Source organism: Rhinolophus ferrumequinum, chromosome 11, assembly GCF_004115265.2.
Source record: "Rhinolophus ferrumequinum isolate MPI-CBG mRhiFer1 chromosome 11, mRhiFer1_v1.p, whole genome shotgun sequence".
NCBI lineage: Eukaryota > Metazoa > Chordata > Mammalia > Chiroptera > Rhinolophidae > Rhinolophus > Rhinolophus ferrumequinum.
The window spans coordinates 86,723,456-86,749,696 of record NC_046294.1 but is presented as its reverse complement, the minus strand read 5'-3'; the positions used below and the strand labels follow the sequence as shown (position 1 = coordinate 86,749,696).

The window sequence follows — 26,241 nt, the reverse complement described above, 5'->3', positions numbered from 1 at the left end:
AGTTCCTGCCTGAGGTTAGACACGGGAACCCAACCCTCCATGTGGCAAAAACGACTAAATCTGTTGAGATGCTAGAGACAGGGGTGGGAGGTGTTCAATTCAGCTCCCACTCCAGACATTTCCCCCATCACAGTGGGTTGACTATATTAAGAAGTTATAAGAAATATGTTTAAAACCTTCCACTCACCCAAAGAAGCATATACTCATCAGAAGGGAAGCTTTTGGAAATTCAGGACATGTCAAAGAAGAAAATCCATTTTCTTGTTGACATTTATAATCCATTATGAAGCAAAATTTAACTAAAAGACCAGCTCCGTCATGATCAGCCTACTTGGGGGTCTTTAATCCAGGGGCTGACAGTCGGGACCAAGTACCCACTCCATGCGGAACACAGGAAAGCCAAGGGAAGAAAAGAGCACAGCACAGCCTGCCAGGACACCCTCCCCATCCCAGCATGGCTCATTCATTCATTCACCTATTCATTCTCTCAAATGCTCAGCACAGCTTACTCAGGCCTTTCCTATGTTCCAGGCAGTGGGCCAGGTCCTGGACATACAGACATGAATAGGGCAGAACCTCTCTTCTCAATTCACTCAGTCTTGTGGAAACTATCCTCTTCTCCAAAAGTAAATCCTCCTGATATCCCATTTCTATTCATGATCATCCTTTCTAGGCTCAAAATCTCAGCTACTGATTCTATCAATGTTATAAGGATTTAATGGTAGATAAGAAGAAACAAAGTTGTCATTTCAGGGAAGCAAACAGACTGAAGGCTTTGGATTTAATGCAAACAGACCAGGCACCACTTGGAAGAGTTTCAAAGTAGACACAGGTTGATGGTAAAGACGTGATACTCACAAAAAAGTGTCACATTTGGAAGAAAATCACAATCAAAATGTATCTGATGGCACAGAGCCAAAACTACGGATAGTCTGTGAGGTAACAGAGAAAGCCTAACCACAAACGGGCCTGCGATGGTTAGAGCTGGGTCGTCTGGGAAGGCCCACCTCCACCTCAGGGCCTGTGAGCCAGCATCTGCAACCCCAGTCAGCCTGAGACATTAACCCAGGCTCTGCAGATGAGCTGAAGACCAAGAAATGAGTCAGTGATAGGAACACAATAAGGGATTACCAGGACATAATAAGAGAAAATAAGGAAACAAATTTAAATCCACGATACAAACACAGGTGTTTTACTGGTCACTTCTGTGACCATTTTAATAAAATGTGAGTGATCTGATTCACTTTAAACTGTTTAAAGTATTTTTTAGAAATTGGTATATTAGATTGTGAAAAGTTTAATTAAGCTTGCAATCAATATTTAAATGTTTGGGGAAATCTGAGTTGTTGACCACATGATTTACAAGGTGTGTGAATACTTTGGGAATATTTAGAGAAATGTTCATTGTTAAAAATGAATAAACTGGACACCAAAGTACATAGAGTAGGGAATGTTCCTTTTCAAGTATAAAAAAGCATTTGAGTTTTTAGGTATTATAACAACGTGATGAGTTTTTGGTTTTTGTTTGTTTTTTATAAAGAACACTCTGGTGGCAGTGAAGGACAGAGCACCGAGAAAGAGATCAGAAGTAACAGGATTATTGGTGGGGGAGGGGGGAGGGGGAGTAATTCCAGAATCCATTCCCAGTCGTATCCTGCATTTCCTAGGCCTCACCTGAGGCCTTTGCTCAAGCTGTTTGCTTGCCTAAAATATCCCTTATATTCTCCCCCATATCCTAAACGTACCCATTCTTAAAGACCCAAGTCAAATGTCATCTTTCACCAAGTCTTCCCTGATCCCTAGGCAAGTAGCTTCTTCCCCCTCAGAACTCCTTCAAATAGTATACCTGTGCTATATAGTTCTTTACACACGCTGCCCTGCTTTACAGTTTCCCACACACTCATTTACTCAGCATTTACTGAACACTCACTAAACGCCAAGTACCTAGCGTTCTTTCCCTCTCTCCAACTGCAAACTCCTTGAGGCCAGCCCAGACGCTTATCTTAGGATACCCAGATCTCCCGTAGGGCCCAGCACAGGGGCCTGCTACACCGCCAGCACTTGACAAATGTTAAGAATCTGCATGATGTTATACCTCTGAAAGCTACCAATGCCTGTGTAATCCAATTCGAAACGCTCCGCTGCCACTCGGGTCCTCCATGATGGAGCCCAACCTCCCTCCACAGTGTCCTGTCACTTCCCCCACACACATCCCGTACTCTAGACAAAGGAGACGCCTCGTCTGCCCCCAGTCACCCTGCAACTCTGTCTCTGCCTATGCAGAGCCCAGGGGACTTCTCTCTCACCCATCACCTCTGCCTGTCTAGTCCTGCCCATGGTTCTGCCTGACTCACCTCAGATGTCAGTTTCTCAATGAAGCCTTTCTTAGTCAATTCAAATGGACAAAAGACCCTAAGTCTACAGCAAGTCCGCCCCTCATGGCTCTGTTTTACCTTCCTTATGGCCTCACTGCATTCTACTCTGTTCCAGTTATTAAACGCTCTCTTTTATGAGACTATTATCTCTTAGAGAGCAGGAATCCCATCTAATTTAGGCTTACACAACCTATAGCCTCTAGCAAAGTGCCTCATTTTGTAGAAATAGGCAATAAAGGGTGCTTATTTGATAAATGAATAAATGGATGAATTTCTTTCCCCTCTTATGCGCCCCCAAGCCCCAGAAATTCCATGTGAACTGGGACAAAATGGTCCTCTTTCCAAATACGTACCCCATGGGGAGAAAGGCTTAAGGAGCAAGGACACAGCAGGCGGGGCATTTGCCTGCAGGGGCTTCGGGCTCTTACCTCACACTCAAAGTCGTCCCCCAACGCCCCAATGTCCAGGTGCAGGTTCTTAAGAAGCTCACTTGAGCTGCGGACACTCTGTAAAGAAAATGATTGTGAGTGATTAAGTGGAAGGGAACTGGACAGCCCATGGTGAGGGCCAGGAGGCTCTTTGAGGGTTATGCCTTCTCAGTGAGAACTAGGAGGTACACAGACTGGGCAAGAAAAAAAACTGTGGGCTGGAAATTCATTTTTACTTATTTCCAAGTAGCACAGAGGTTAGACAAGGTGAAAACAACCCAAGTGTCCACCAACAGATGAATGGATAAACAACATGTGGTCTCTTCACACAATAAAGTATTGCTCAGACATAAAAAGGAATGAAGTTCTAATACATGCTACAACATGGATGAACCTTGAAAACATGCCACACAAAAGAAATCATACAGAAAAGAATACTGTATAGTTATATGAAATATCTAGAATAGGCAAATTCACAGACAGAAAGAAGATCAGCGGTAACCGGGGGCTGGGGAGAGGGGAAAGGGGGGAGTTATTGTTTAGTGGCCACAGAGTGGCTCTTTGGGATTATGAATAAGTTCTGGAAATGGATCGCGGTGATGACTGTACAATACTGTAAAAGGAATTAAGGCCACTGAATTATTACTTAAAATTGGTTAAAAGGGTAACTTTCATTTATACATATTTTACCACATAAAAAAATTAAAAACAATTAAAACAGCACAGAGGGATTCCAGGCCAGGAAGAGAATTCATCACCTGGTTGTCGCTCTGTGCCTCGGCCTCCTTGTTGGTCTTCTCCCCTAAAGCCAAGAGGCGGAGAGCACTCTTGTCCTCATGGATGGAGCCCAAGGGACCCTTTGTATAAGCAGAAGTCTTCAGACCCTGTGCAGGCTCCAAAATAGAGAAAGTCAGTCAAGTGACTCACTAGGAAGAACTTCAGAATGACCTTCAGAATGACCTTCAGAATGCTATCCCCACTCTCCTTCTATTTAGATGTCTTCTAGAGCAAGTCCACCAGGTCCACACAGCTGATGCTGGTAACTCCAGCTCAGACTGATCCCTCCTTTGCCCAGTTCCCACTGCCCTGGCTACATGGACTGATAAATCAGCCCTATAGTCCCTATGGCATGGGTCCACCCACCACTGCCCAGATTCCACCTTTGGCACCATACGGGTGTGACTCCCCTTCCCAACTAGATTCTGAGCTTTGAAGGCTTGGCCCATGCCCTCTGTTTCTCATCTATGGGCCACAGTTCCTAGCATGGTACACAGGGCCCCACAGTAACTAAATACACTAAACGCAAGAAAAAGCATTTACCAGCATGAGTTCTCCAAGTTGACAGGACTCCACTGAGTTCCCCAGGCTTACACTTTGAGATCCACAAAGAGCAGAGGGTGGGGCATCCACAGGAGCTCGTAAGGGAGCCAGGCCCCCAAGAGGAACGTGGACTGGGGCTAACAAGGAGCCCAGGGCCTGGGCAACAGAACACATCTTGTTACAAACCCAAGAAACCACATGGCTCTGAGAGTATCAGAGACAGATATAAAAATAAAACATCTAAATCCTGCCTGCTCAAATTTAAACCACCTCCGTTCAGAAGCTGCTAATGAAACACAACATCCAGAAATTACCATTGTGCCAACTGTGTGAGAAATCACAGGCTGGTTGTTTGATTCTCTCACAGCGAATGGTTCTTTCACATTCGGCAGATGCTGCACAGGGCTCCACTCTCCCTTCCGAAGCCACACAGGAAGTGTGGGGTGGGGAGCAGAGACAAAAGCCTCATCGACCAGAAGGAGAAGACTCAATAGTTTAAAAGTGATGGATCAAGAAAAAGCAGCGTCAGCACATTATTTACAAATGTGGAAGTAAACATCAGAAGAAAGCGGTTTCCTCTGGAGAGGAGCACACACCACAGAACTGCTGTATTTTGTTACACATCTTTTGGTGCTATTTGACTTCGCTTAATATGGGTATGTATTACTCTGAGTAAAATAAATATTAACTATGAAGCAGAATACAAGAGCAACAAAAGAAAAACTCTCTTTCCCTGCTCCACTGACGAGGAGAGAGGCTGAAAATAAGCCTTGCCGTCTTTTCCCCGTCCTCAGGACAGCCAACGAAGGCACTGTGCCAGCAAGGCCAGGGAAAACCGAGCTAGGAGTCAGAATCTGTAAGACCTCGGACTACTCAGACTCTTGGATTCTCAGTTACTCATCTGAAAGATGGAGAGTATGTGTGTCCCGTCACTTAAGATTTATTGAGAAGTTCAAACGAGATCACGAATGCAAGGTGCATATGCGAGAGGTCCAGGGCCACACCAAGGTTTTGGACTTACTATGAGTATAGAGATTCACATTACAGTAGTCAGAGCTGAGAAGCAGAGGCAAGGAAGGCATTCTGGGCACAGTTCACAAAGAGCTCTTTAAAATTCATTTCTCAAACTTCAAATATTTGAGAAACGGAACACAAAAATTCCACTTCTCCCGAACCCCACAGGCCTGAAGAAAGAACAGGGGAGCTGGAAGAGGTCGGGATGAGAACGTTCAGACAGCCCGTCTTCTCACCCGCAGCCTCAGCCCGGGGCCGGACCGTCAGGAGGGCTCTGAACAGGGCGCGTTTCTGCAGGGGAAGGGCGCCAGGCACTCGTCTGAAAGGTGACATGACAACCACTCCTGGGCCTTTGTAGATTCCCACTTACCTGGCCTGTCGTACAGTATCTTTGTTAAGCACAAAAGCAGCAAACAAAATTGGCCAGCACTACCTGGGCACCAAGCACTGAGTTAAGCACCTTCCATGCCATGTCACATTGAACTCTTGCAACAGTTTGAGGCCACAGTCCCCACATGAGCCAACAGAGACTGATAAGGTCAAGACCCTGCCCAAAGTCACGGGCCAGCGGGGAGCAGACATGGACCTGGCACCCAAGGCTAGCTCAGGCAAGCGTCTCTAAGGTGAACTGTGAGAAGATGCGGCTGCTCCTCCTGATTTCCACCCTCCCAACCAGCCCCAGGATAGCAGCAAGCAAAATTCTTCCCACACTGTATTTATGGAAAATTACAGACTCCTACCATGGCTAATTTGCTAACATGCTGGGGACTCGAGGGAGAAAGACAGGTATGCGGAGGGCTTTGTCCTCCCAGGCCTTTACCAAATCAATGGTTGGCAGGGAAATTATACATTCTTGGCTCCTAGCTGCTCGTCTTCTATAGACGGCCATTAACTGACTACGGGCGTGGCGCTGTCCTTCAGAGCGGATAAACTTGCTGCCACTGGGCTAATTAAAACTTTTGGGATAATCTGCAGCTTATCTGATATTTATAGTGCTACAGTAGTTATTAGAACTAACGGAGAACCAGCGCACGTTAGCATTAGGAACTAGAGGTAACAACTGGGTAAAGCCACAGCTGGGCAACAGCAGAATAGCCGGGGAAATTCAGACTGATCCCCATGGTCTCTAAACCAACTTGACTTCTTCTGAATGAGGAATATTGTGTGATTCTTTAAAGGGACCAAGAGGCAAAATGACAGCATACCCAACCCTTTGATAAATCCCAGTACAAGAGGAAGTGAAGGCACAAACAGGGTCTGCACAGCTTAACACAGGTTATCCACAAGGTTTCTGGGAACCCTGAGAAGCGAGGAGCAGAAGCAGCTTACTAGATAATAGAGATTCTAGGCTTCAGCCCCTCGTGACTGTTATGATTCTAAGAAGGGACTAAATTCAGGACTTTGGGGTAGGGTGTCTACTTGGCAGGACCTCTCTATAATCAGCTGACGGGAAAGGCTTCCCAAAGCCTGGGAAGGTACCTGTATCCTGCGTGAGTGCTGGGATCGGCAGCACCTTGCTTCCCCTCAAACTTGATCATCTTCCAGGCATGTGAACCACCCCGGAAACCTAGGTACCCTCAGCCCCTTTCTTGCAGGTGACGGGGTAGAAAAACCATGAAACGCATGTCACCCCACACAATGGCCGTCCTGAGTAGTTAAGCGATCAATAGTTACCAAGGAAGGGCAAATAACAGGAAAGCAGACCTGACGGCTACGTTGTCAACGCTACCTCCTCCCTCGCTGCCACGTTCACTGAGGCCCAGAGGCCATGCTCCCTAAGAAGCCTACCTGGTTGAGAAGCTGCATCTTGCGTGGCTCTGGAGCAAGCCCGCTGTTGGAACTCAGCTCGATTAGCCCCTGCCTGGGGGCGCTGCTGCTTGGATGGAAACGGGCTTGCTGAGAGGCCTCCTGCCCAGTGGGGGCGAGGGCCACCTCCTGAGGATGCTCCGGCAGCTCTGGCCCCCAAGCCAGAAACCCTGAGTCCCTGATGGCTTCGTGCTCTCCCTCACTAGACATCCTGGCAGACTCGGGTGCCATATAGAAGGCCATATTGGCCAAGTCTTCGCGTGACATTTTCTGCACACTCTCGGTCAACTCCAGGCCCTCCAGCTGGCTGGAGATCTTGCTCATCTGCAGGATGTGCTGGTAGAACCTCTGATCCTCAGAGGAGTCTTCACTCTGTGACTGCTCATCAGAAGACCCCTGCAGGCTGGACGACTGGGACAGTAGGAAGGGGCCGAAGTGCAGATCTCTGGGCCCAGGGCCTGACTGACCCATGCCCCACTCAGATCCCTGAGAGCTCTGCAGGTCCCATGGAAAGTTATTCACCTCACCTAGTATCTGAGAGCCAAGCTGAGAGGTCAGAATGCTGCTGCTATTGCTCTCCAAGTGAGGCTCAGACCCACTAAGCGTCCTGTCTTCTTGGGGGGGCTCTGGAGATTCTGGGGGTTGTCTCTTCTTACTGGTAGGAGATGCCCCAGGGACACTTCCTGAACGGGAGTTCTGAGCTGGTTCTGATGCCAGGGTATCAGGTGGTATTAGGAAGTATCCCTCAGGTACATCTTCAGCTGAGGCCCCTAGAGCCTCAGGCTCTGTTTGCTTCCCGCTCTCAGGGGTGTCCATGTTGACAAGCTTGGAGACCTGTCCCATCCACAGTCCAGGAGGCTCTTTCCTCCTCCTTCCCGGGCCCACACTTCCACCTTCCCCAGAAACACGTTGCCAGCTCAGGTCTTCGGCTGGACTACTATCTAACAAGAACAGCTTGCTCTTCCTGGTAGGCAGCATATGGTCAGAAGAACAAGGGGACAGGGAGGGGGACTCCTTAGGGGGTAGTGAGGGAATGGAGTTCTGGCCCTTGTCCCCCCCGGGGCCAATGGAGCTCAGTTTGGCCACACTGCGGCTGTGCTGCCCCCCTTTCAGCTGTGGGCCCTTGATGGTTTCAGAAAGCTCTGAGTGGACAGAGGCCTGGCTCCTGCCTCCTAACTCATCCTGCCCATTCTGCAGGAGCCCACTGTTCCCAGGGCCCAGAGTGCTCGGTTTCTGCTGTCTGGTCCTCATTTCCAGCTTTTCTATTTCAGGGTCTGTAAACCCCAAGTAGATTTTCTCTGTTAGCTTCTGGGGTTTCTCTGGACCCTGCTGATCACCTACTTCTGTCCTGCATTGGGCTGGGGTCCTACCTAAGATTTTCTCCACATCGGCAAAGATCTGGTGGGTTCGGGAAGCTTGGCCTTTGGAGAGTGGTTGTAGCTTGCTGGGCAGTGTGTCCATGAGAGGCCAGCAGGTATCACCCAGCATGCATGGGCTCTTCGCTTTATTAAAGGAGCCCTTACTTCTAGCCTGCATCACTTGGTCTAGATCCAAATCAGCAAGCCCAGGTGCTGGGAGAGCGGATGGACCGCGGAGTAAGGAAGGAGGCAGAAGTCCCTGCTCAGGCTGTGTTTCCTAGATGGGTATATAAACATGCAGAGAAAACTAAGACAAAGCACTGCTGATTTATACTTGCTACCTCAGCCCTTAGCAAAAACCCATACTCATTTAAAGTCAAACAAAAACCAAAGAGGAAAGAAAAGCTAAAAGCTCCCTTGGGCTTTGTTGTTTTCTGGCCCTAGTTTCCTTATCCATAAAGAAGAAGCCAGACTGGATCAATGGCTCACAAACCTTGCTCCATGGAACCTGCAGGTGGGTTCTATATGGTACCTTGGGGGTCGCTACATTGTGCATGTGATGGGGAGGGGGCGTCACCAAGACCCACATCCCCAGGTTCAAGCATAGCAGCTCCACTTCTTTATATGCTGGACCTCTTTGCAGGAACTGATTTGATGAGAGGGCTTCACACTAACAAAAGTCTGAAAATCACCAACCAGATTATCCCTAAGGTACCATCAAACTCTCAGTTGTGTGACTGGTTAATTTTATAAAATCCACCAACCTTATGAAGGACTACCAGAATTATTTAAGAAGGGAGAGAAGAAGGGACACCTAACTGAGCTGAGCCTTGGAAACTCAGTCTAGGTCTTCTACCAAAGACACAAGTTGGTTCTGCTCAAGAGAGGTTCACACAGTCAGATAATCTTGGGGCTAGAAGAAACCCTAAAATATCAACCAGACCCTGCAAGAATTCACTCTAAACTCTACCCGGCCCATGAGCACACACTTCCAGAGAGCCTAAACCACCTGCACCCAGGTCACCCACTTCGTTGTCCTCTGGACAAACTCAGGTTTGAGGCAACTGTCCTGAGCCCTAAGATCCAGACTGGCAGCCCAGGGCTATCCAATGGTCCCCAGCTCCTGAAACCACAGAAGAAATCCTTTTTAACAGGGAGCTCCGGGAACTCAGTCACACACCCACGACTCAATCTATTAGCTAACCCTCCACTCCAGAATCCTCGCCTCACCCCCTCTCCCAGCTGTAGTCATGCCACAGCCTGTCCAGATGCTGATTATCATTCACAATAATCCTGGGTTAGTGAAAATCCCACTGGTCATCTTGTGCCTTTCAAATACATGACATTAGAAAACTCAACCTATTTGGTAATTACCTCTCCTCTTTTCTCTACCTGAAGGAAGGGGCTTGTTATCTTATTTTCCAAAACCATGAGTAGTAGTATGTGGAGGAGGGGAAGGGAAGGAGTATCTGTAGAGTTTGGAAATGATAAAAAGGGTAAATTCATCAGTAACTACCCAATGCCAGGACTGACACCTTGGAAAGGATAGAAGAAAGACAGTGGAACTCTTCACTGAGAAGTAAGTACCAGGCACTGGTGGGAAACAAAGACTATAAACAAAAGAGCATATCAACTAAACCACTGAGAGGGTTGAAGAGATATTCCCAGTTCTCCCCACCAGGCTGACCCTCCCTCTCCTCAACATGTCCCACCTGCCTCACACCTGGGTGAAGAGAAGAAGGCAGGTTTTCTTTCACTGGCATAGCACACTGGGAGAGCCTGGGCCTCACTTCAGTATGGCTCCAACTCTTAGCTTCTCCACCTATAAAATGAGGGCGATAACTCTGCCTCCTAAGTACAACATACTGAAGGGACAAGTAAAACAACAACGGAAAAGAGCTCTGAGCAAAAAAGCTACCTGAGACAAAGGTGATCATGCTGCAAGCAAATCTCAGTTACCCACCACTAAGGACACTGGCAACAAAAACAATCCATGGGAGTGGGTAAAGCCCAAAGCGTTTCTTTCGGGATCTTGAAGGCACTGGTGTCCTGACAGCTGAATTATGGCTAGATCTCCCATGTAGGAATTCACACCATTGAGACAAATAATGAACCCACACTAGGAAGGACTCACTGTGAAAAAAGAGAAAAGTCACTCCGTTCATCTAGGCTCTGTGGCCTCCACCAACTGTTCCCTGTCCCCCTACTCTCCAGAGGGGCAGATGGCATCACTTCTTAAACTACCATCCTACACAGAGCGCTCTGTCTCACTAATCCTATTATGTAATGTAAGCTTCCCAAAGGTGGGGAAAGGAATTGTTTAGAAATAGTAACTTCTAGAAACTGAAAGGAAAATTTGCCAGAAGATATGCATATTCAGATGATATACTATCAAGAAACGACTACGTTATGGTAGTTGTTCTTAACCTCCTAGCTATAAACAGCTAGAGATTCCCAATGTCCCCTCAGGTTGCAGCCCTGGCCTCTCTGGGAGCTGGCATCCACTGATTCACTCACCAGAGGACTTTTGGAGGTCTCTTTGTCCTTCTTGTCTTTCTTTTCCTTTTTCTTTTTCTTGTCTTTCTTCTTAATGGCCCCAGAAGTTGACAGCTTCCCTCGCTCTTGGATCACCAAGTTCCGATAGTGTTCATCACATGGGTGGTCCCACATGGACTGCCCGTTGGCAAAGTTGAAATAGTAAATCTCACCTGTGATGTCCTGGCTGGGGATGAGCAGAGGTCAGAAGTTAGTCCCTGCTCAGGTCCAAAGCTACTTAGGAAAAAAAGGAAGACAAATGGCGAGAAGGCAGAGGAGAAAGAGGAATTCGGGGAAAGGGGAAGAGGGAGAGAGAAGATGGGAGGAGAGGGGAAGAGAGGAAAGGATTAACAGAAAATTGAAGGGTGCCATTTGGCTAAGAAGAAGGGAGTTAACTTAGGAACAAAGGACTGGGATACCTAGGGACTTCTCTACATGGAGACATTGGGGTTCTTGGAAATTCATGCTAGACTAGTGTAGAAATAAACTTGGTTTTAGATGGATAAGTACAACTGTGGTATCTTGGAGATAAATTCTAGGATAGGCGTTGCTTAACATTTTTATAAATGGTCTGAGAAAGAAAGATACATTGTGAAAGCTCTTTTTACAAGAGTCCCAAATCTTAAGAGGTGACAATCCAAGCGAGTGGGGATCAACAATAGAAGAAAATAATGTAGGAGATGGGTTTCAAGACTCTGTGTTTCCCAAGTCCAAAATAAATCATTCATCCTATCTGCCATTATCAATAATCCATTAAGACAACTAATAGGGGAAAAAAAACATGCACGATAGCAATATACAATATATAATACCCCAAAATAAATCCAAAGTGCAAAAGTTTTATAAAACCTTTACTGAAAATCAGGAAAAATAAAAATAAAAAAACAATTAGAGAGAGAGTCCATGTTCCTGAATAGAAAGACTCAAGTCTATAAGCATGCCAATAATCCTCAAGTTATTATATATAAATATATATATATATATAAATATATAATAAAGTTATATATAAATCCAATGCAATCCCAATATAATCCCAATCAGACTCCTTATCAAACCTGACAAACTCAATCTCAATTCAAATAAAGAAAATACACAGAAGTAAACAGGACAAATATCAGGGGTAAAAGATAAAAATAAGGTATACAAATGGCCAATAAGCACATGACAAGACGCTCAACAACACTAAACATTAGGAAAATGAAAATTAAAAGCACAATGAAATGTCCCTTCACACCCATTGGCATGGCTATTATCAAAAAGCAAGAGGAAAATAAGTGTTGGCAAAGATGTGGAGAAACTGGAACCCTTGTGTACTGCTGGTGGGAAGGTAAAATGGTGCAGCCACTGTGAAAAACAGTATAGCAGTTCCTCCAAAAATTAAAAATAGAATTACCATATGACCCAGCAATTCAACTTCTGGGTATATATCCAAAAGAACTGAAAGCAGGATTCAAACAGATATTTGTATATAGGCCCTGGGAACTTGTGTTTTAATGACAATGTTTATAGCAGCATTATTCATACTAGCCAAAGGTGAAAACACCCAATTACCTATCAACAAATAAATGGATAAACAAAATATAGTGTACACATACACTGGAATATTATTCAGTCTTAAAAAGGAATTAAATTCTGACACATGCTATAACATGGATAAACCTTGCAGACATTATGCTAAATAAAATAAGCTAATCACAAAAGGACTAATGTTGTATGAGTCCACTTATATAAAGTACCCAGAATAGCAAATTAATAGAGACAGAAAGTAGATGAGAGATTCCAGGAGCTGGGGATAACGGGGAGCTATTGCTTAATGGGTACAGAGTTTCAGCTTAGGTAGATAAAAAAATGTTCTAGAGATGGGTGCTAGTGATGGTTGTATAACACTGTGAACATACTTAAGGCCAATGAACTGTGTATCTAAAAATGGTTAAAACAGTAACTTTTGTTATGTATATTTTACCAGAAAAAACCCTTACAAAAAATTTTGTAACTTATGCACTGACTAGAACCTCCAATATAATTGAATAGAAGTGATTACAATGGATATTTTTGCCTCCTTCTTCAGTGTGTAAGAAAGCATAAAGAAAATTAAAAGACAAGAAACTGTGAGAAAATAGTAGAAATAGGAGTATGAGATTAACACACAGAAAAATCAAAGAGTTCCACCTCCTTAACAAAAATAAAAACACAGCAACATGACAAAAAGGCAAAGGATATAAACAAACAAATCGCAAAAGATAAACCAACGGCCAACAGACAGCCAACTCAACTCTATGAACATTTCGGGAAATGCAAATTAAAACAACCAGGTATAATTTCTTGCCCTTAAACTGACAATTTTTTGGATTAATTTTTTTTGTTTTGGATTGACAATTTCTTAATTGATAATATTTTTTTAAATGAACAATTACATGTGTTGTTGGTAGAACTTTAGTGGAAAATACTTTGACATTAAGTAACGATATTTAAATTCTGCACATCTTTTAACATATCCATTCAAATTCTAGAAATTTTTTTCTAAAGAAACACATACAAAACTTCGGGCAACATGCTTAACTGGACTGAAGAAAACATCTGACCTCCCCTCACTCAGTGCCGACACAGATACTGCATTAAGTATAACAACAATCACAACAGCAAAATAATAAGACCAAAAAAAATTTTTCAACATAGCCAGACAGAAAGAAAAATTCTCACATGCCAGAAACAGAAAGAAAATGTGAAACCTGACTAATAAGTGCATGAATTGATAGGTCAAAGCTGATATCTGACCTAGATACAAGCCCTGAGAATTTGGGCTTTTAATGCCAATTTACGGACATAAAATGTGGCCTTAGGCCTCTATGAATTTGGAAACTGGCGACTCTTGTATCTGGGGCCCTTAAGAATGCTATTTCTGTAAATAAAAGAACCTAAAGGCCCATGGAAATAACAAGGAAGCACATCACCCACTCCAGGTTCTAGGTAGGCAAAATAAAATTTTATGGAAAATTGAAAACTCCAAGGCACATATAGATATAGAGGCCAAAATGTGGTAAGGAAATACCAAGTCAGGAAATTAACATCAAAATTTAGTCCTACACCACTGAAAAATCCTTGGCAGAAGCCCTTATAAAGCCACTCAACAACCTAGGAATGAGACACTCACGGAAACAACCTCTATGGAAGGTTAACTGACAAAATTCACAATAAATAACTACAAACCACAGAAGGAAACAGGTCACCACGAGGGAAAATGAGTGACACAATGAAGCGAAGAATTAGCACACCAAATATCTTGGCATAGTAGAACAATCAAAAGAAGACTAAAAGCTAGAGAATCAAGATGGCAGAGTAGGTCAATGCTGTGCTTACCTTCTCTCACAGCCACATCAAAATTACCTAAACTATAGAACAACCTTCATTGAGAATCGTCTAAAATCTTGCTGAACAGAAGCCCCACAACTAAGGACATGCAGAAGAAGCCACCTCAAGACTGGTAGGAAGGGCAGAGATGCAGAACCGGCTATTCTCAAACCCATGTGAGACCATTAAAAATCAGGAGGGATATCTCACATGCAGAGGTCCGCCCCGAAGGAGGAAGGGGTCCCAGCACCACAAGAGGCTCCCCAGCCCAGGGTTCCAGTGCCGGGGAGAGAAGTCCCCACGATTTCTGGTTGTGAAAACCAGTGGATTTGTGGCTGAGTGACACGGAGAGTGCCTGGAGTCCCAGGCGCTCCTCTTAAAGGGACCACACATGGACTTACTGACAGAATCACTGGCTCTGAGCTGCAGCACTGGGGCAGCAGCTGCAGAGGCAGCAGGGACATATGGGAGTAACTGAGTTGTCTGACTTACGGTCAAGGGCTGGAGGGGTAACTTTCTCCCAGAAGGAGCTGGCAGAATCCATTGTTTTCTGGGCTATTTTTTTTCCTTTTTTTTTAACTTAGCTTTTATTTTTGTTTAATCTATAGATGCATAGAGTACAAATACATACACTAGAAATAATTCTCCATGGCTGATTAAAAAACATAGCAGTTCCCCGTCCCACTCTCCAGAAGCATCTACTTGCAATATGCACCTGCTTCTTTTCACATTCACTTATGTATTTGCACGTAACATTTGTCTTGCTTTTTATAAAACTTTTTGGACGTAAGTATTTGCTTTACACATGGAATACAAGGACTTTGGCCTCTTTAACCCACCTATCCCCAGCACACAATTCATCTTCTCCATTCTCCCAATATAATTAAATTGTAATTTGTTTAGCTCATGATTCAAAATTCACTATGACAATGCATGCTGTATCATGCACTATACAATTATTATTACTTTTTATTTTTGTTACATCTTTTTGTTTTCCCTAAAGTTGACTATTGCCTTCTTATCCCATTTGTTTAGTTTTCTATCGACCTGTCATTAATTCAGTGCCAACTCTTCCAATATATTCAATTTCATTTTTCCAAAGATATCTCTCTGGATCTTTTGAGCAGCTCCAAACTGGACCAATGACATATCTGTCATGCCAAGTTCTGCCTTTACCCATTATCCTGTTCCTTTACGTATCTACTTGCAGATGTGGAAAGCTCTTCATTTTATCTTCTTACTTAATTGATAGTTAGCTGAGTTTAAATTCTAGGTTTCAAAACATTTTACTTCAGAAATTTGCAGACTTTGCCTCATCATCTTCTGACTTCTTACATAAAACCTATGTTGTGGTTATTTTTCTCTTCTGAAGTTTGTAGAATCTTTTTTCTGTTACAAGTTCTGGATTATTGTAATGATATGCTTTGTTGTGGAACTAATTTGCTTCCTCTTCTGGGACTTGGTGTGTACTTCTTAATCTAGAAACTTACGTCTTTCAGCTCTGAGAGATTTTTCTTGAATTATTATTTTTTTTAATTAAAGTTTATTGGGGTGACAATAGTTAGTAAAGTTACATAGATTTCAGGTGTACAATTCTGTAATACGTTATATCTCACATTGTGTGTTCACCACCCAGAGTCAGTTCTCTTTCCATCACCATATATCAGACCCCGTTTACCCTCTTCTAGAGCCCTCCTCCACCCTTACCCTCTGGTAACCACTAAACTATTGTCTATGTCTATGAGTTTTTGTTTCCTCATTTGTTTGTCTTTTTCTTTTGCTGTTTTTAGTTTTATATACCACATTATCAGTAAAATCATATGGTTCTCTACTTTTTCTATCTGACTTATTTCACTTAGCTTTATAATCTCAGGATCCATCCATGTTGTCACAGATGGTCCTATTTCATCTTTTCTTACTGCCGAATAGTATTCGATTGTGTATATACCACAACTTCTTTATCCATTCTTCTATCGAAGGACATTTTAGTTGTTTCCATGTCTTGGCCACCGTAAACAAAGCTGCAATGAACATTGGAGCACATTTGTCTTTATGGATAAATGTTTTCAGATTTTTGGGGTAGATACCCAGGAGAGGGATTGCTGGGTCATATGGTAAGTCTATTCTTAATTTTTCAAGGAAGCTCCACACTGCCTTCCATAGCAGATGCACCAATCTGCATCCCCACCAACAGTGTATGAGGATTCCTTTTTCTCCACAGCCTCTCCAACACTTGTTACTATTTGTCTTGTGGATGATAGCCATCCTAACTGGGGTGAGGTGATATCTCATGGTGGTTTTTATTTGCATTTCTCTGATGATTAGTGATGTTGAGCATTTTTTCATATGTCTATTTGCCATTTATATGTCCTCTTTGGAGAAATGTCTCTTCAGGTCCTCTGCCCATTTTTCAATTGGGTTGTTTGATTTTTTTGTTGTTGAGTTGCATGAGTTCCTTGTATATTTTGGATATTACCACTTATCAGAGGCGTTGTTTGCCAAAATCTTCTCCCATTCAGTTGTTTGCCTCTTTATTTTGTTGATGGTTTCGTTTGCTGTGCAGAAGCTTTTAAGTTTGATATAGTCTCATTTATTTATTTTAGCTTTAACTTCCCTTGCCTTTGGAGTCAAATTCGTAAAATGCTTTTTGAACCCAAGGTCCATAAGTTTAGTACCTATGTTTCCTTTTTTTTTTTTTTAAGACATTGAATAAACACTTGTTGAAACGAATTGCAGAGGAATTCTCACTGAATTTTTTTTATACATACATATTTTATTGGGGAAGGGGAACAGGACTTTATTGGGGAACAGTGTGTACTTCCAGGACTTTTTTCCAAGTCAAGTTGTTGTCCTTTCAATCTTAGTTGTGGAGGGTGCCATTCAGCTTCAAGTTGTTGTCCTTTCAGTCTTAGTTGTGAAGGGCGCAGCTCAGCTCCAGGTCCAGTTGCCATTGCTAGTTGCAGGGGGAGCAGCCCACCATCCCTTGCGGGACTCGAGGAATCAAACTGGCAACCTTGTGGTTGAGAGCCCGTATTCCAACCAACTGAGCCATCCAGGAGGCAGCTCAGCTCAAGGTGCCGTGTTCAATCTTAGTTGCAGGGGGCGCTGCCCACCATCCCTTGCGGGACTATAGGAGTTGAACCAGCAACCTTGTAGTTGAGAGCCCACTGGCGAATGTGGGAATCGAACCGGCAGCCTTCAGAGTTAGGAGCATGGAGTGCCAACAACCTGAGCCACCGGGCCGGCCCACCTATGTTTTCTTCTATGCAGTTTATTGTTTCAGGTCTTATGCTTAGGTCGTTGATCCATTTTGAATTAATTTTGGTACATGGTGGCAGGTAGCAGTCCAGTTTCATTCTTTTGAACGTGGCTTTCCAATTCTCCCAGTACCATGTATTGAAGAGGCTGTCTTTTCTCCATTGTATGCTTTTTACTTCTTTGTCAAAAATTATCTGTCCATATTTGTATGGATTTATTTCTGGGTTTTCAATTCTATTCCATTGGTCTGTGTGTCCGTTTTTCTGCCAATACCATGCTGTTTTGACTACTGTTGCCTGTAGTACAAGCTAAAGTCAGGGAATATGATACCTCCAAAAAACCACTGTTCTTTCTTCTTAGGACGGCTTTGGCTATTCAGGGTATTTTGTGGTTCCATACAAATCTGATGATTTTTTTCTATTTCTTTAAAAAAATACCATTGAGATTTTGATGAGGATTGCATTAAATCTGTATATTGCTTTGGGTAATACAGCCATTTTAACTATGTTGATTCTTCCAATCCATGAGCATGGAATGTCTTTACATTTGTGTCTTCTTCAATTTCTTTTAACAACGTCATAGTTTTCAGCATATAGGTCTTTCACATCCTTGGTTAAGTTTATTTCTAGGCATTTTATTTTTTTGTTGCAATTGCAAAAGGAATTGGATTTTTTATTTCTTCTTCTGAGATTTCATTGTTATTACATAGGAATGCCATGGACTTTTGTATGTTGATTTTGTAGCCAGCAACTTTACTGTATTCGTTTATTGTTTCTAATAGCATTTTGGGGCAGTCTTTAGGGTTTTCTACATATAGCATCATGTCATCTGCAAAAAGTGATAATTTGACATCTTCATTCACAATTTGGATGCCTTTTATTTCTTTCTCTTGCCTGATTGCTCTGGCAAGGACTTCCAACACTGTTGACAAGCAGAGGTGATAGGGGACAGCCCTGTCGTATTCCTGAACGTAGAGCAAAGGGCTTCAGTTTTTCACCGTTAATTATATTAGCTGAGGGTTTGTAATATATGGCCTTTATTATGTTAAGGTATTTTCCTTCTATACCTATTTTATTAAGTGTTTTAATCATAAATGGATGTTGTATCTTGTCAAACGCTTTTTCTGCATCGATTGATATAATCATATGATTTTTGTCCTTTATTTTGTTTATGTGGTGTATCACATTGATGAATTTGCATATATTGAACCATCCTTGTGCCCCTGGGATGAACCCCACTTGGTTGTGATGAAAAATCTTTTTAATGCATTGTTGCATTCGATTTACTAGAATTTTGTTTAGGATTTTTGCATCAGTATTCATCAGAGACATTGGTCAGTAATTTTCTTTTTTTGTGTTATCCTTATCAGGTTTTGGTATCAGGGTAATGTTGGCCTCATAAAATGAGTTAGGGAGTCTCTTCTTCAATATTTTGGAAGAGTTTCAGTAGGACAGGTATTAGATCCTCTTTGAAGGTTTAGTACAATTCACTAGTAAAGCCATCTGGTCCCAAACTTTTGCTTTTGGGAAGGTTTTGGATGACTGATTCAATTTTCTTACTGGTGCTCGGTCTATTTAGATTTTCCAATTCTTCATGATTCAGCCTAGGAAGGCTATATGTTTCTAAGAACTTGTCCATTTCTTCTAGGTTATTGAATTTGGTGGCAAATAGTCCTTCAGAGTATTCTTTGTATTTCTGTGGCATCCACGATAACTTCCCCTCTTTCATTTCTGGTTTTGTTTATTAGTGTCTTCTCTCTTTTTATCTGAATGAATATAGCCAAGGGTTTGTCAATTTTATTAAACTTTTCAAAGAACCAGCTCTGTCATATTAATTTTTTCAGTTTTTTTTTAATTATTTTTTTAATTTATTGGGGTGACAACTGTTAGTAAAATTACATAGATTTCAGGTGTACAATTCTGTATCACATCATCTATAAATCCCATTGTGTGTTCACCAACCAGAGTCAGTTCTCCTTCCATCACCATATATTTGATCCCCCTTACCCTCATCTCCCACCCCCCAACCCCCTTACCCTCTGGTAACCACTAAATTACGTTCCCCAGATTAATTTTCAAACCCCCGTGGCCATCCTGTGGTTACTGATTGTTTTCTAATCCCCTCACCTTCCCCCTTACCCCCACCCCCCCACCCATCTAGCAACCCTCAGTTTTTCCTCTTTGTCTCCAAAACTGTTTCTGATTAGTTCATTCACTTATTCTTTTCTTTAGATTCCGCATATAAGTGAGATCATATGGTACTTATCTTTCTCTGTCTGACTTATTTCACTTAACATAATGTTCTCTAGATCCATCCATGTTATTGCAAATGGTAAGATTTCTTTCTTCTTTATGGCTGCGTAATACTCTATTGTATAAATGTACCAGTTTCTTAATCCAGTCATCTACCGATGGGCATTTCGGTTGTTTCCATGTCTTAGCTATTGTGTATAGTGCTGCAATAAACATAGGAGTGCATAAAGATTTTTGAATTGGAGTTTTGGATTTCTCCGGATAGATACCTAGGAGTGGAATTACTGGATCATAGGGTAGTTCCATTTTCAGATTTTTGAGATACCTCCACACTGTTTTCCATAGTGGCTGCACCAATCTGCAATCCCACCAACAGTGCACAAGCGTTCCCTTTTCTCCACATCCGCGCCAGCACTTGTTGTTTGTTGATTTATTGATGATAGCCATTTTGACCAGGGTGAGGTGGTGTATCTCATTGTGGTTTTTATTTGCATTTCTCTGGTTAGTGAGGTTGAGCATTTCTTCATATGTCTGTTTGCCATCTGTATGTCCTTTTTAGAAAACTGTCTCTTGAAGTCCTCTGCCCATTTTTTAATTGGGTCGTTTGTTTTTTTGGAGTTGAGTTGAGTGAGTTTTTTATAGATTTGTGATATTAATCCCTTATCAGATGTATCATTGGCAAATATCTTTTCCCATTCAGTAGGATCCCTTTTTGTTTTATTGATGGTTTCCTTTGCTGTGAAAAAACTTTTTAGTTTGATATAATCCCACATGTTTATTTTTTCTCTTACTTCCCTTGCGCGAGGGGATATATCAGTAAAAATCTTACTCCGGGTAATGTCTGTGATGTTTCTTCCTATATTTTCTTCTAGGTATTTTATGGTTTCAGATCTTACATTTAAGTCTTTAAGCCATTTTGAATTTATTTTTGTATATGGTGTAAGGAGGTGGTCCAGCTTCATTTTTTTGCATGTGTCTGTCCAGGTTTCCCAGCACCATTTATTGAATAGACTGTCTTTACCCCATCGTACATTCTTGCTTCCATTGTCGTAGATTAAATGGCCATATAGGCATGGATTTATTTCTGGACTCTCTATTCTGTTCCATTGATCTATGTGTCTGTTTTTATGCCAGTACCATGCTGTTTTGATTACTGTAGCCTTGTAGTATAATTTGAAGTCAGGTATTGTTATACCTCCCACTTTGTTCTTATTTCTCAAGATTGTTGAGGCTATACGGGGGTCTTTTATGGTCCCATATAAATTTTGGGATTATATGTTCTATTTCTGTGAAAAACGTGGTAGGTAGTTTGATAGGAATTGAGTTGAATATGTATATCGCCTTAGGCAGTATGAGCATTTTAACTATATTAATTCTTCCTATCCATGAACATGATATGTGTTTCCATCTATTTATATCTTCTTTCATTCCTTTCTTCAGTGTCTTATAATTTTCTGAGTACAGATCTTTTACTTCTTTGGTTAAATTTATTCCCAGGTATTTTATAGTCTTTGGAGCAATTGTAAATGGGATTTTTTTTTTTTAATTTCTCCTTCTGATGTTAACACCAAAGTTAAAAACAAAATAATAAAAACAACCAGAGGGGAAAATCCTGATTGCCTAAAAGGAACAACAAATGAGACCAAAAAAACATGTCTTATTTGCTAAACCAGAAGTCAGAAGATAATGGGTACATAATAATGTCAAAAGGCTTTTCATATTCAACAAACAATTCTATACTCAACTAAACTATCATTCAAGAGTGAGACCAGACAAAAATGACTGAAGACACAAAAAGATATCAACACATTTAGCATGCTTTATATAAAGGACATTTATAGAACCCTATATCCAAAAATGAGAGACGACATTCTTTTCAAGCACACGTTAAACATTTACATAAATAGGATCACTTATTGAGTCACAAGTCTCAATTTGTAATAAAGAATAAACATAATAAATATATAAAATTGGAAATCAGTAATAAAAAAAAAATACCCAAACTCTATCTCATTCCCTTCAAACTATTATTTTGTAACAAAGATACTTAACAAAATTTTAGAAAATCAAATAATATATAATTATGATGAAGGAGAACTTATCCTACAAATGTAAGTCAGATTAACATTTGAAAATCAATCAATATAATTGTTAACAGGCCGAAATAGAAAAATTCTATGAGCCTGTCAATAGATGCAGAAAAAAAATTCAATAAAATCCAACATCCATTTCTGATTTAAACTCTCAACAATCTACAGATAGAAGGTAACTTCCTCATCCTGACAAAGGACTTTTACAAAAATGTACAGCTAATATTGTACTTAATGGTGAAAGGCTGAATGCTTTCCCTAAAAAATAAGGCAAAAATGTCCATTGTCACAACATCAATTCAATTATAGCAGAGGTCTTAGTCAGTGCAGAAAGACAAAAGTAGAAATAAAAAGGTATCCAAATTAAAAAGGAAGAAGTAAAAATGTCTTTAATCCCAGAAGACATGATCCTCTGTGTAGGAAATCCTAGGGAATCTACAAAAAAGCTGCTAGAACTGACAAGGTTGCAAGATATAAGATCAATATACAAAAACCAATTTTATTTCTGCATAAAAGTAACAAACAATTAGAAATTAAAAATTTTAAATATACCATTTGCAGAAACATGAAAAATATGAACTACTTAGGAATAAATCTGACAAAACATGGGCAAGATGTACACTAAAAACTACAAAACATTCCTTAGAGATATTATAGACAAACTGATTAAAGAGATAGACCCTCAACCCAATTGAAAAATGGGCAGAGGACCTGAAGAGACATTTCTCCAAAGAGGACATACAAATGGCAAATAGACATATGAAAAAATGCTCAACATCACTAATCATCAGAGAAATGCAAATAAAAACTACAATGAGATATCACCTCACCCCAGTTAGAATTGCTATCATCAACAAGACAAATAGTAACAAGTGTTGGAGAGGCTGTGGAGAAAAAGGAACTCTCATACACTGTTGGTGGGGATGCAGACTGGTGCAGCCGCTATGGAAGGCAGAATGGAGGTTCCTCAAAAAATTACAAATAGAATTACCATATGACCCAGCAATTCCTCTCCTGGGTATCTACCCAAAAAATCTGAAAACATTTATCCATAAAGACACGTGTGCTCCAATGTTCATTGCAGCTTTGTTTACGGTGGCCAAGCCATGGAAACAACCAAAATGTCCTTCGATAGATGAATGGATAAAGAAGTTGTGGTATATATACACAATGGAATACTATTCGGCAGTAAGAAAAGATGATATAGGAACATTTGTGACAACATGGATGGATCTTGAGAGTATAATGGTAAGCGAAATAAGTCAGACAGAAAAAGCAGAGAACCATATGAGTTCAGTGATATGTGGTATATAAACCAAAAACACAAAAGAACAAGACAAACAAATGAGAAACAAGAACTCATAGACACAGACAATAGTTTAGTGGTTACCAGAGGGTAAGGGGGGTGGGGGGTGGGAGATGAGGGTAAAGGGGATCAAATATATGGTGATGGAAGGAGAACTGACTCTGGGTGGTGAACACACAATGGGATTTATAGATGATGTGATACAGAATTGCACACCTGAAATCTATGTAACTTTACTAACAACTGTCACCCCAATAAATTAAAAAAAAAAGAGAGAGAGAGAGAGAGAGACCCTGTTCGTGGGTTGGAAGACTCAATATTGCTTTAGATGTCAATTCTCCCCAAACTGACTTACAGATTCAAAGTTATCCCAATCAAAATCCTAACGGGATGTTTTTCAGAAAATGGCAAACTGGTTCTAAAATTCATATGGGAATGCAATGGACCTATAATACAACTTTGAAAATGGAGAACAAATTTGCAGGATTTACCCTAAATGATTTTAAGATTTATAATAAAGCTACAGTAATCACAAGAGTTTGACCCTGGTACAAATGCAGACAAACAGATAAATGGAAGAGAGCAGAGAATCCAGAACTAGACCCACACATAATGGTCAATTTGGGAAAATATCTAAATACTCTTCAATATAACTGGTTAACTAAACTGGGATTTTTAAAAAAATTATGGTACATCTACCTATGAAAAATACACAGCTGATAAAAAAATGAGGTAGACCTTCACACACTGACATACAAGAGCAATGTACACAGTATAGCACTTAGGTTTAAGAAACAAAACGTGTGGGGTGTGTGTATGTCTGTGTGTTTTAAAGGTCTAGAAGCAATTCACCAGTTAGTTACTCTTGGGATTGGGAGTAAGCGTAAAAGATGACATGTATACATAAGTTTTAATGACTTTTGTTATTTTAAAAAGTGAGATACACTTCACTCTCCTTACAGGATGGGGGAGTGTCAGCCACAGCCAGCAGGTACGTAAAGGCAGCTGGCACGAAGCCTGGTACACAGCTGATGATAACAAATGAGTTTCCTTCCTTCTATTCACCTGTGTTTTTTTTTTTAACATCGCTGTAGCCATTTATTTATTGAGTATGTGTATATTAAGGTGTTACTATACTGATTACATTCCTCATGTGGCTTTTAATTTAAAAATGTATCCAAAAGCAAAACAACACAGATATATACAAAGTTAAAAACAGAAGGAAAAAAAAGATAGAGATTATTAGATAAAGCAAAGGTGGCTACCAGGGTGGATATTGGACACAAAACAGAAACCATTATCCTACCAACACAACCGTGAGTCCTCAACACCTATAATACTGTGTACAGTGCTGATGGATTTACTACAAGAAAGATGTCATGAAACTGGAGAAGGTTCAAGGAAAGGCAGCTAAAAAGATCAAGACAACAGGGAGCCTGCCATGTGAGGAGAAGCTAAAAGGATTACAATTCTTCAGTGGAGATGAGTAAGGCTACAATCGCAGTCATTTTGAAGTATGGCCAACACATTAAATGGATAGGTAAAAACAGGATAATTACACCTTGCACACAAATTGCACAATACCAACATAAGAGAGGACGCACACACACACCCCCCAAAGACATCTGGGAGTAGTTCGGGACAAGCATAGGGAAATCCCATGCTATAGCAGGAAGTAAACTAATGGCACTCACTTTAGGGAAACAGCTTGAAGAGACAGCTCTGTGCATGCGATGAGGAGGTAAACAGAGCAGACGTGCAGAACAGAGAAAATAGCATCACCAAGAGAGGAAGAGAATATATCCTCAAAAGGACAGAGACACAGCAGCTGCTGCAACTTTTACCTTCCCCACCTGTTTCCCTGAGATAACCTGAGTGAGTCTGTGCTCCTCCCAATCCCGAGTTCAAACTGAAACTGAAAATATGAACGAATCCACCAATATGACCCTATTCCTGAAGAGATTACTGAAAGTCAGGGATGGGCTGCCACAGAAGATGAAACCCTTGCCAGTGTGCGTAGCCTCACGTAAACCTCTTTAGCGCCAGCATCCATGTTGGACATGCTGAGGAGGCCTCAATATCATCATTCTCAACATCAATCTGCAAGGAGTGACAACACCTCCTGAGTGTGTCCAAACCAGATGCTGGTGCTAGAGGACCTGACCCAGGGCAGCAGCTCCTGGGTCCCTGAGTGTAAGTGCTGAACCCCTCATACGGACCACCAAGTCAGCCCAGGCTCAGGCCAAAGCATGAGGCAGCCCAGCACCGGAATGGCCCATTGCTGTGCCCAACTCCACGCAGGGCAGGCTTCGAAAGCCGGCTGATTAAAGCTGATCTCCAGTGTCAGGCTCCCTCCACCTCTGACAGGCCACGTCAGTGGGCCACCCCCGTGCTAACTTACCATGGTTTCCACTCCTCAGGCAGTGAGGCCACAATGCCCTCCCGCGCGAGCCACAGCAGTTCCGGTTCCTTGATGGGATCAATACCAATCTCTCTGGCAAACTGAAGAATTTCTGCAAAGACAGCCAGGAGGGTAGAAAAGTAAGAGAGGTGGAGAAGTAGATGAAAGGAAAAAGAATCACAATCAACCTGTAAAATAATAAAAAATACATATGTTGGTCTTTGCCACCAGTTCCTGTTAATATTTGGTCTTTGACCCCGGTTCCTGAAAGAGCTTCTAAAACCCTTGTGATTTCCTAAGTAGTAGGAACATTTTTATTCCAATGAGGTGACTCTTCGTGGGTTCCTACAGGGCTCCTGGATGAGGGCTGGTCACCAGAAGGACCAGGCCATGATTAGAAGCTTGGAACTTTCAGGCTCACTCCCGCCTCCATTCTCCAGAAAGGGAAGAGGGGCTAGAAAATGAGTTAGTTGATCAGGTCTACATGATGATGCCTCCAGAAAAATCCCTAAACTATGGCGTACACAGAGCTTGCAGGTTGGTGAACACATCCATGTACTCGAACTCCACGGGGACAGAAGCTCCTGCACTTGGGACCCTCCCTCTCAGACCTTATCCTATGGATCTCTTCATCTGAATGTTCACCTGTACTTTCTTCCCCCTCCCCTCCACTCCGATTCAAGTGTTGTTTCTCAGTCTAGTTGTGTAGGACGCAGCTCCCTGGCCCACGTTGGTATTATGAGCCTTGCG

At 41.9% G+C, this 26,241-nt stretch overlaps 1 protein-coding gene across 1 annotated transcript in view; it reads right to left on the bottom strand.

Moving 5' to 3' along the window:
- Positions 1–26,241, bottom strand: part of CEP164 (centrosomal protein 164) — a 72,482-nt gene that overhangs the window by 33,918 nt on the left and 12,323 nt on the right. The window contains exons 3-7 of the mRNA XM_033120685.1: positions 25,492–25,603; positions 10,819–11,023; positions 4,124–4,279; positions 3,562–3,696; positions 2,804–2,881 (exon numbers count right to left, since the gene is read on the bottom strand). Of these exons, the coding sequence (XP_032976576.1) occupies positions 2,804–2,881; positions 3,562–3,696; positions 4,124–4,279; positions 10,819–11,023; positions 25,492–25,603 (686 nt within the window). The remainder of the gene's footprint in view (positions 1–2,803; positions 2,882–3,561; positions 3,697–4,123; positions 4,280–10,818; positions 11,024–25,491; positions 25,604–26,241) is intronic.